The sequence below is a fragment of the Kryptolebias marmoratus genome, linkage group LG24 (assembly GCF_001649575.2).
Source record: "Kryptolebias marmoratus isolate JLee-2015 linkage group LG24, ASM164957v2, whole genome shotgun sequence".
NCBI classification, from domain to species: domain Eukaryota; kingdom Metazoa; phylum Chordata; class Actinopteri; order Cyprinodontiformes; family Rivulidae; genus Kryptolebias; species Kryptolebias marmoratus.
Genome location: NC_051453.1, coordinates 2,389,897 through 2,400,892, shown reverse-complemented (window position 1 = coordinate 2,400,892; position 10,996 = coordinate 2,389,897). Strand labels below are relative to the sequence as shown.

At 37.2% G+C, this 10,996-nt stretch overlaps 2 protein-coding genes across 2 annotated transcripts in view; one reads left to right on the top strand and one right to left on the bottom strand.

Annotated features, from left to right (window-relative positions):
• Nucleotides 1-252: 252 nt before the first annotated feature.
• On the bottom strand, nt 253-6,759 carry kng1 (kininogen 1). The gene is made up of 9 exons (XM_017420507.3): nt 6,605-6,759; nt 6,326-6,425; nt 5,236-5,382; nt 4,910-5,026; nt 4,693-4,768; nt 2,191-2,363; nt 1,999-2,109; nt 1,460-1,558; nt 253-1,104 (listed from the first exon to the last, which is right to left on the bottom strand). Exons 2-9 carry the CDS (start codon nt 6,392-6,394, stop codon nt 811-813), a joined length of 1,086 nt encoding a protein of 361 aa, XP_017275996.1. The 5' UTR covers nt 6,395-6,425; nt 6,605-6,759; the 3' UTR covers nt 253-810.
• A 1,720-nt stretch (nt 6,760-8,479) lies between these two features.
• LOC108238410 (lysosome-associated membrane glycoprotein 3) overlaps nt 8,480-10,996 on the top strand; it is a 4,925-nt gene continuing 2,408 nt past the window's right edge. Inside the window, exons 1-3 of the mRNA XM_017420432.3 lie at nt 8,480-8,612; nt 9,833-9,949; nt 10,221-10,303. Of these exons, the coding sequence (XP_017275921.2) occupies nt 8,531-8,612; nt 9,833-9,949; nt 10,221-10,303 (282 nt within the window). The 5' untranslated portion in view covers nt 8,480-8,530. The remainder of the gene's footprint in view (nt 8,613-9,832; nt 9,950-10,220; nt 10,304-10,996) is intronic.

Here is a 10,996-nt window from a genome sequence, read left to right as displayed (position 1 = left end):
CTGAGTGTTCTGTGAAGATGTACAAATAAAATTTGTTAAACATTCACTGAACTTTTGTTTGCTTCTGCTCCCCCACCAGTTTTGCTCCAAAGAAAGCTTTAGTTTAAACTTTGAGTTATGTTAGCAAGTGTTTCTCCAAAGTTTCATAAGTCTTCACAGTGCCTGAAGTTTCCTAATTTAGAAAACTGGATTCTTAAGAAAAATGGAAATTTAAGCAATTTGATCACCAAAAGAATCAGACAACACCACTGCTTTGAATTGTTATGTTTGATACATATTTTGCTTTATTTTGCTTCAGCTAATAGTGAATTTATATGTATAACTGTTAAAGAAGGTTATGCACTTTTCAGGGAGGACAGAATGAAGCTCTGCACCTCCACTGACTGAAGGTGATTGTGAGAAAAGAAAAGAAAAGAAAACTACTCACAAAACTAAACATTAATTTCTAATATGAATTTTCCTTTCTTCATCTTCGAGAAAACCTCATTTGTAGTTTCATGTACGATATGAACTGTATTGTTTTTCTATGAATAAGCAATTGAGAAAAAAGCTTGAAATGTTTTGAGTTATGTCCTTTTTTCAGCTGCAGAGCCAAACTTTTAATACTTTTAAAACTTTTAACATTCATGGTTCCTTGTTTTTCCTGACATATATTTGCATGTATACAAAATCTAATCTGGATAGCATCCCAGAATATGATCCCTTAAAAAATATTGATTATTATTCAGGGCTTGAACACTAAAAACAAACCTGTAGGTCTTTTGGGAGCACACCAGATAAGATTAGGATAAATGTGTCTTCCTAATATAATTAGGATGACAGCAGGTCTGTATCACTTAGAGCTCCCTCTACTGACGGCGGTATGTTCGCCTTTGCTGGTTTATGAACCCGTTTGAAAGGTTTCCAGGGTTTGGATGGGCAGTGGAAAGGGTTGTCATTGTCATTCGGGGCGGACTGTTTGGATGTCTTGGTGTCCTCCTCAGATGACTCCTCTTTTGCTGGAGCACTGGTAGTTGACACCTCTGGGGTTGATAATGAAGGTGAAGGGCTGGAGAGAACGGTCCTGAGGGGAGACCAGCCAGGAGGACGGCGCCTGATAATCAGCTAAACAGAAAAGAAGATGAATGAGTTCTGGTTAGACCTTCCATCACTTTAACATTTACCTTGAAATCTAGATTTCAGATTGGCTGTAAAGACTACTTATTTTCAACTAAGTTTCCCTCACCTGCTAATAAAAAAATAGAGAAAACAATCTTGAAACATGCTTCATGGAAAACTTTAGTCTTAGTATAATCATGCCTTATAAGATATTAGCATTACTGCATCATTACTTGGGGGTTTAAGACACAGCATAGCTAAAGTATCTCTTTTATAATGGAAAATAATAGTTTCCACCTTACTCTTTATTTGTATTTTAAAACAGGCAGCATTTTTGACTGTTATTTAAGACATCACTCACTATTGGAGGCAGCGCGCCTGGCTCACACTGTGTATGAGTGACGGGTTGCTCTAACCTCCATGGTGCCATGTCCACCGTAGAGTTACAGTTAACAAACTCCTGCAACACAAAACATGTTCACTCATAACCACTTCAAGTTCAACAAAACTGGATTCAGATGTTTTATATGGGGCGCCGTTTGTAAAGGAGCTTGTGCTAAAAATTCATGCCTAAATTTTGTCACATTTAGCTTCAAACACTGTTTAAAAATGTAGTGTTGATTTTCTGATGTCACTTTTTACAACATTTAGATTTAACATTTAACATTTAGATTTAACATTTAGCATTTAGATTTATATTTAGTATGTAGCTGTAACAATTACATGTAACTAGCTAAATGTTGTAAAAAGTGACATCAGAAAATCAACACTACATTTTTAAACAGTGTTTGAAGCTAAATGTGACAAAAATTTAGGCATGAATTTTTAGCACAAGCTACTTTACAAACGGCGCCCCATAGTTTTATGTTCATTCAGACGTGTTGAATCTGTATTATTTACCAGATTCTCCTCGTCGGGAACACACAGGTCGTTGAGGTCTTTGTGCTCATCCTTGGCGCAGGTGGTCTTCTTCATATCAAATCTTAGCTTGAACCTGAAACCTGCAACCACCTACAGAGGTAATATGTAAAGCAGTAATCTGAAACAGTCGTTACTAAACATAAGGATTATCCATCGCCCCGCGCGCTCTACCTGTCGGGTTGCGTGGCCGACACTGTGTAGGGTGAACAGGTGGGTGGAGTTGGACATGGAGTTAAACTTGGAGACGGACGCAGAAAGAGGAACTTTCAGTTCCTCTGAGTTCTCGTCAATTTCCAGGGGGCAGCCCATACACGTTGGAGCCTTGTCTGAATCAATGTGCTTTTCTGAAAATAAAGAATGATTTTAAATAGAGAAGAAAGTCAGAAAGCTGTAAGTACTTCATGAATACATGAACCAGAAACTGAAAGCTTCTAAAAATACAAAATAATAAAAATGAATATAAATAGCACAAAAAATCAATCATAAAAATACAACTTTTGCTTTTTAAACAAATTAATTGCATTTGGTTCCTCAGCTATTAAAACAAAAGAAATGGTGCCCAATTATTTTAAATGTTTTAAATACTATACATCAGTGATGTTTGTAGATTCTCTTTATTTCAAATGTGAAATTCAATTTTTACTTCTTAACTTGAGCTCCAAAAGATATTCAGTTATTAAAATGAACATGCAGATGCACTTTATGTTACAGAATGAATTCACATGAGAGAAATCTGAAGATTAAACTTGTTTTTCACTGAAGTTAATGTTCTGTGTATTTACTCAGTATAAAAAATTAAACTACATCATTTTTATTTCCTTGAATCCACACCTGACTGAATCAGCTGAACAATATTTTTTTTCTGCAAAGGAATTTTCCATGTTGAGCCTTAAAAGTTGCTAAACACTTTGAAAGTAGAGGAACACAGGATGTGTTTACTGTACGCCTGGAGCTGATAAGGCAAAAAGATTAAAGTCTACATGCCATTACCTTCTATGGAGTGACAGGTTAATATTCTGCTTCTCTTATTTGCTGATAGTATCAATATATTACACAACCCTTGTTTCTGCACCCACTAGTGTACACTTTCCTCCCACACTGTTTTTAATAATAATAAAAAAGCTTTGCTCTGAAAAGTAGGGTGACAGATGAAGCTCATTATACACTTCAGCAATGTGGATGTTACATGGTCCCAAAACATTACATGGAACGAGTTTCAAGTAAATTTCCAACACAACAAGAGAAGCATAAAGTCTTAATAAGCTGTGTGTGTGTTGTCCTTAATGAGGTCCCAAGTTGAAAAGATTTTGAAACATTTTAAAATAAAGTCTCACTTCTCATAAACACATTTGTTGCTCTAGAAACTATGCAAGTAAAAAGTTACTTTAGAAATATTTTTAGGAGTTTGTAACTTCTTTTTTAATATTGAGCCTGGTTTGATTTGTTTGGTGAGGGTGAAAGATGTCCTTTTCTCACTGGTTCCCTTCAGGGTTGTGTCCTCTCCCTCTTTTATTTGTTTTTTACACAAATGACTGTAGAAGCCATCATGAGGGGCATCACATCATTAAATCTGCTGATGATTCTCTCATTGTGTCTCCACTCAGAACTTAGTAATAAGATTATAGGAAGAGAACTTGTCATTTGGTGTGATTCATCATTTTTAAACATTGTGGAATAAAACAAACAAAATGCATATTCATTTTAGTAGAAATCCTGCTGTCATTCCCTCTTTTTATAAATAATCAGGTTGCTGAAAGAGTGCAGCAGTATAAATACCTTGGGACCTTGGTTAACAATATACTCTGCTTTGAACCTCGCACCAATGTGTGTAAAAAGCCACATCATGCACTTTTTGCAAGCTTCAGAGCTTTACTGTTGAGATTACTTTTATGCTTTTCTTGTTTTATTGAATCTGTTCTTACATTTTATTTTATCTGTTGGCACTGCCTGTTAACCAGAAAAGTAATGCAACATATTGTTGAAACACAGTGACATGCAGAAGGCCAGGTCTGTGAGAAAAGCCAGATCCATTTAGGCAGATTTAAATTATCCATCGAGGAGAAAAGTTCATCATGTTTCCATCGGGGTAAAGACGATGTAAAATAAACCGCTTCAAAAAGTCTTTTATTCCATTAGCTTTTATCTTTTTAAATGTTAATGGGTAAAGATAAATGTGTTTTGTATGTGTGTTGTTTATTTGTGCGTTACGTACTGCCAGCTGTGAACCAAATGGCCTCTTGGCGATGATAAAGTTACCTTGAACTTTGAACACTGAAGCAACACAAGCTGTGAATAAAAATTTTAAATGCCAGCAATCAACTCAGCTCAGTCTGGAGGTGATAAAAGCATATTAAAGTTTATTATTTTTCCTCAGTTTCAGCTACTCTTGCATTTGTATGCTACATTAATTTTAATTTTATATAAGTCACAGTTTTAATACACTGATGAGATCATTTCTGTGCAGAACCAACCTCGATGCTTCCTCCTGTTTTTGTTCTTTGTGTTAAGCTATCCTAACTATTTTACACATATTTTAGAGGAACATTATCTTTTTCTTGTAATTTCTTGCTCTGAAAGCACCAGATGGTTTATTTTAAAATGTTTCCCTGCACTTTGTGGTAGTTTCGATGGTTGTACATCGTGTGATGAAATGTTAGTCTTTCCTTCACTCACCGAACAGACACTCCACCTGTTTAGTGTGAGTTTCTGTCTCCGTCACGTGAACCGTAGCATTGCATGAAATCGGTGCCTGGAGGAACAACACAAAAGATCAAGTTCTGAACCTTCAGCTTCATCTGTGCTCAAGGACTGAGATGGAGTTTGATTTTTGTTTGTCTTGAATGAATGTGCATGAAGGATTTATCAATAATTTGAAGTTTTCTGTTGTTACCCTGGGTCCTGACTGCAGGTAGTTGCAATCTGACCAGTGTTTGCTGCTCCCTGCTGAACAATCACTCTTTCTGCTGGTGAACTCCAGAGCGTACACCGAGTCTGAGCCATTCTCTGACTGCGAACACACACGCACACAATCTTTATAAATCAAAGGTCAAAAGGTCAAACTTTGTTTTCCAGGAATTTTCATCATATCAGAGCTTTGGTTCGATCTTGTAGTTTTTAATTCAACAAAAACTTTGTTAACATTGGTTTCTGACACTTCTGACCTGAATATAGACAATGTTTATGCAGGAAACTGTGTTGTTGTTTTGCCCACTGTACCTTCTTGGCTGACAGTATCTGAAAGAGAGCCAGCTTGTGACCGGCGATCAGCCCCTTGTTCAGTTTGTGCAGGGCGCTGCTGACGGCCTTCTCCACGGAGGGGTCGTCACAGAAGATAAAGACACCATGCTGGACCTCCCCGGCCTCCTGAATAACAAACAAAACAAAAACAAACAAAAAAGATAGCTAACTACAAATTCCCAGCTACTTTTCTTCAAAAAGGTTTAAACTGACAAACAAAATATGTGATGTAATTCATGAGAAATTATGAATTTCTTCTTTCCAGCAGAAATACTGAATGCAGATTTATAAAAGGATTCTTCTGAGGGCAAACATTTGATTTGGTACAGGGTTTTTTAATCACCCATTAACTAGTTTAGTTAGTTAACTTTGAATAATTAGTAATCTTATTCTGTATGCAATGACCTAATTTGAAAATAATCAATTTGTTCTGGTTTGATTTAAACTTTTTTATGACTATTTAATAAGGTCAGCTGCACTGCAATTACTTATGACTTAGATCAATAACATCAAACTATAGTTTTGCCTAAAGAGGTGCACTATTTACAAAGTTGTGGTATTTTTATTTTCCTATAAAAAAGACCTACTCTATAAACTTTCTTTGCAAGTTGTTTTGTTTTACAGGCCACAACATTTTAAGAGATGGCTTTAGTCAGCATTAAAAGACACAAATAATGATCTCCATTTGTTGCATTCAAATACTTTTTTATTTTAGGGGTATAAATAACTAAACAGGAGCATTTAACCACTATATTTAAATATAGTTTACACATATAACTATGTGTTAATTAGAGAAAATTTAGCAACTAGACGTTATAAATGTTTGGAACATCTGTCCTTCACATCTTGTTTTTTCTACATTACATATTCCTCAAAAATATTTGCTTATAAACTGCTAAAACATCTAAACTTTTTCTAAAACTAGTTCACTTTTATCTGAGTTAATGACCTGAAAACTTCTTCAGCCACTTCTGCGATCTTTAGCTGCCAAAGTTTTTAATTTCATTTGGTTGAATTGTCTGTTTTTGGTTTGAAAGCCAGAACATTTTACCTGATTTTCTCTTCTTACCTGCCCGGACACAGAGCTGCAGAGGCTCAGCAGGCCCAGTATGCACAACCCTACTCCGCTCCTCATCATCTGATCCGAGTAAATGCTTCACTCCGTTCTTCTATAAATCACAGAAAAGAGAGAAGAAGAAAAAAAACAGTGTGAAGGAACAAATAATTAGACTCTGAGCACTTTAAATAACCTTGCAGAAATAGCTTAATTATTTTCAGCTTTCTTGTTTGTGCATAAAATATAATCTTCCAAAGACATTATGTTTCATAAAGTGTTCTGGCTGCTTACAGTTTGTGAAGGTGGAGGCCTGCTGACGGTCCTGCTGGGATGGAAGAGGAAAAACTCGACTCCTCTCCACTCGGCCGTGGATCATTGAGTGAAGCTCTTCTGAAACTGGGAATCCTGAGAAAGATGATACAGAGTGACTCGTGCACAGTGGACAGAGGGGCACAAAGGACACACACACACACACACACACACAAAGAGTAAATGTTTGCTCTTTTGTTTGCCCTCCTACGTGACGAGTCAATACATCAGTATCCGAGGCAAAGAGAACACGAGAAAAGATGCAATAACTTTCTTCATTACACTCAGAGACGGTGGACACACAACATCAAACAATAACTAAACACAGAGAGAGATCTTTCATGCTGATGGTGACGGCAAAAATGTCCTCTCTATGTGTTTATTGGCCACATTTTGAGTGATCAATGTTTTCAGTGTGTGTTTTAGGCAGTACTTTGTCCCTGTCCACCTTTAGCCTCAGGCACTCTGATTTCCTCACAGATTGTCTGTCAAACCAACTAAACTGTGCTCAGATTCACCAGATCAGTATGAACCAGGATCAACTTCACTCTCCGCACATTATAAAAAGTTTTTCCATCTACCCCTGCCTCTTCGTTTGCTTTTGTACAAGCACTTCAGCATCATCCACGCAAAAATAAACACAAACATTAATAAATGAACATTCTGCTTTCTTGTGGTTACTTCCTACTCAAAATTTGGCCTTTTTAAAAGTCCCAAAAATATACAACATACAGGTCGTGTAATAGGAATACATGGTTCAAAGGTAGCTGTGCTGGCAGCTGGATGTGACAGAGGAGGAAAGGAGAGGATTCATGGATGTAGAGAATCAATCAATCAATCAACTTTATTTATATAGCACATTTTAAAAACCACAGGGGTAGCCAAAGTGCTGTACATTAGATAGAAAAAAAACATTAAAAAGGAAATAGATAAAACAAATAAAGAGATAAAAAAGATAAATAGATAAAAAGAGACATACACATACGGGTTCACAGCAGGTATGTTTTAGGTGCCAAGAAAGACAAAAATCACGGTGTGTTAAAAGCCAAAGAATAAAAGTATGTTTTTAAAAGAGATTTAAAAACAGGAAGAGAGGAGGCCTGTCTGACACTCAGGGGTAAATTGTTCCAGAGCTTGGGAGCAGCAACAGCAAATGCTCTGTCGCCTCTGAGCTTCAGCCTAGTTTTAGGGACTGTCAGCAGTAACTGATCAGCTGATCTTAGGGATTGGGGCGGCAGTAAGGCTGAAGCAGCTCAGATAGATATGGTGGGGCCAAGCTGTTCAAGCATTTAAAAACAAATAACAGGAGTTTAAAATTAATTCTGTAGTGCACAGGGAGCCAATGAAGGGACGCTAAGATAGGAGTAATGTGCTCGCGCCTACGGGTCCCAGTTAACAAACGAGCAGCAGAGTTCTGAACAAGCTGCAGGCGGGCTAGAGAGGTTAATGGCTAATGCCTACATACAGTAGTTGAGACGAGCTGTAATAAAAGCGTGGATTAATTTCTCAAGGTCAGATCTTGTTAGGATTGGTTTGACCTTTGATATTTGAGAAGGAGGATCTGCAGAGGGTTGGTGTGACTGAGGAGGACGGAGGCAGATGATCTGCTGGGGTGACCTCTAAAGGCAACAGCTGAAAACAAAATTCACTTCTAGAATAAAACTCAACAACAACATCAACACAGTTCGGGTGAGAAATGTAAAATTCTATAGATCAATTCAGTTCTTTGTAGATATTAAAACTGAAGAACTGTTAATTCTGTATTGATAAGTGTGTGAGGCTGTTCAGAGGAGTGTGTGGATGTGTCAGCGCTGACAGCTTTATTCTTATGAAACGTCATATTGCCTGTAAGTGTTTATCGGTTCTCACATTTATGAGTCAAACCTCAGCTGCTGCACTTCCTTTCTGATGGCCTCAGTCTTTTCAACCATGGTGTTAAAGCGTCAGACAAGTGGATGGTCTGTTTTCTTCTTCGCTGCTTTAATTTCTGGTAAGACTGAAGATTGTTTACATTTTATTTCAACCTCAGATTAAGATTTTAAATTAGTCGACGGGTTTCTGTTCGTGTTTTCTCTTTGGTTTCAAACATTTAAAGTAATATTTTACACACCTTCAGTGAATATTTCTCCCCCCTCCTGACCCAGTCCATATTTATATCTACTTCAGATCTGTAACTTTTCTATTTTTGTTACACCAAAATATTGATAACAAAATAAGACCCTAAAGGATCAACTTGTGTTTTATAAAGTATGCCCTCACAGATCTGTTTTAATTCATTTTAAATAGTAATAGTGTGCTTTCACATGTTTTTCTGCACACGTCTGTAAGCGATGCTATTACTGCCACAAACTGCTCAGGTTTCCTCTCCCACGCAGCGATCGTTGGTTCAGAGGTCTGAAGTGGTCTCACAGCTTTGCTCTCTCTCACTCTGTGGTTTAAACAAACAAACGGTGTGATCATGAATGCAACCCCTTATTGTCTAGTTTTGCTACCACAGCTCAAATGCACAAATTCTCAAATGTCCCACAAAGTTAGGTTGGCAAGGAGAAAGAAATGTTATAAAAAAGTAGTTGTTGTTCAAAAATGCTTCTTTTACTATTTCTGTGCTTTTTACGTTTTCTATTTCTGCTGCTGTGGTGCTTACCCTGCAGCAGTCAACAGGTGTGAACTTACTGCACAAAAAAACATCTTTGCAATACAAAGATGGAAACAAAACCCCATCAGCTCAGGCTCATCCTGCACTACAGCTTTAAGAACTGCAGTGTATCACAACTTAGCTCTGTTCCCTAATGAGTATCACCCCATGAAAAAAAATGGTACAATTTTAGATAATGAGTAAAGATGCAGATTAATCCATCTCTCTTCACTCTTACAGGTAATCTTCTTCCATGTGAGTGCTCTTCATTCCATTCAAAGTTTAAATATTAAAAAAAACAAAAACAACCTGCATTTGTTGTCTATGGACTTAAAGAGTACTTCCTGGTCAAACAAGGTTAGATAAAAACACATAAATAGACGTTTGAGCAACGAAACATGCAGCAAATTGCTGGTATGCTCGAGGAATGTTTAGCATGGTAGATCTAAAAAACTCCCCTTTAGGTTTTCTGCATCAAATCCTTCCTTCTGTTACAATCAGGGATGCTAATATTTATGTAGTAGTTAAACAGAGTGTGTTAAACTGTGAGACTGACTGATCTCCACCTCCAACAGGTTTCGACCTTCAGAGAAATGACAGCTCCGTTCAGCCTGAGTCCAACTCTGAGCTGTCTTCTGACGTTCAGACGTATCATCCTGTCCTGCAACCCACTGAGACTCCTCCCACACCTGGTACCCACAAACACAACACACATTTATGGCAAACATAACATAAACTGAGCAGATGAATCCAAAATGTGCTAAAATAACAGTTTCAGAAGGTTCGAGTGTTACTGTGGTGGTCAAACTCTGAAAACCAGTTTGCTTCACATGAAATAAATCTGTTAGAAAAGGTGGTTTAATTGGTAAAGCATTAATATTTTCTAAATAATAATTTTCACGTTGCTCAAAACTCACATCCCATTTTGTTTTTGACTGCTGTGTGTGTTTGTTGTCTGCTCAGAAACCTACACGGTGAAAGACTCTGATGGGAGGACGTGCATCAGAGCCACCATGGGAGCAGAGTACATCATCACTGAAAAGAAGGTCAGAGACTCGAACTCAGCTCTCTGGGTGTTTCTGTTTACATCAGTCATGCAAAGGAGTCCAAACTATCAGCATTTACTCATAATGTATGCTGTGTTACACAGTGGCGTCACTAGGCCTGTTTTAGGGGGGCTTCAGCCCCCCTAAAATGTTTTCAAGCCCCCCTAAATAATTTTGGTGTCAAATTTTTTTTTTTTTACAAAAATTTAATATAATGTGGCCAGAATATGAGTTTAAATAAATAACCATATATTATTTCATTATTAACTCAAATATATGATCATAAATCTGTCAGTTTTCTTTTTCTTTACAGTGTAAGGTAGAGATCCTCTTTGGTGCGTCGTTGTCAAATTCATTCCACTTGTTCATATAGAGTACTCCCTCACCGCATGAAATCCAGTCCATGTTTTCCCTACAAACTTTGTTATCCGATCCATTCCACTTGTTCATATAACATACTCCCACACTACATGGATCCCAGTCCATGTTTTCTCTGCAACCGTGATACCAGAGTGCTAGCAAGTTTACAAGCAGAGCCAGCTAAGAGCAGCATGAACATTCAGTGAGCAGACCAGGAGAATGTTCAGTAAAAAATGGACATATGAAAGTTTTCAATAAAGTAAGTATTAATCATCACTGCTTTTGTAAAATATATAAAGAGTAGGTGCATCATGGACTGATATTGCTGCTGTC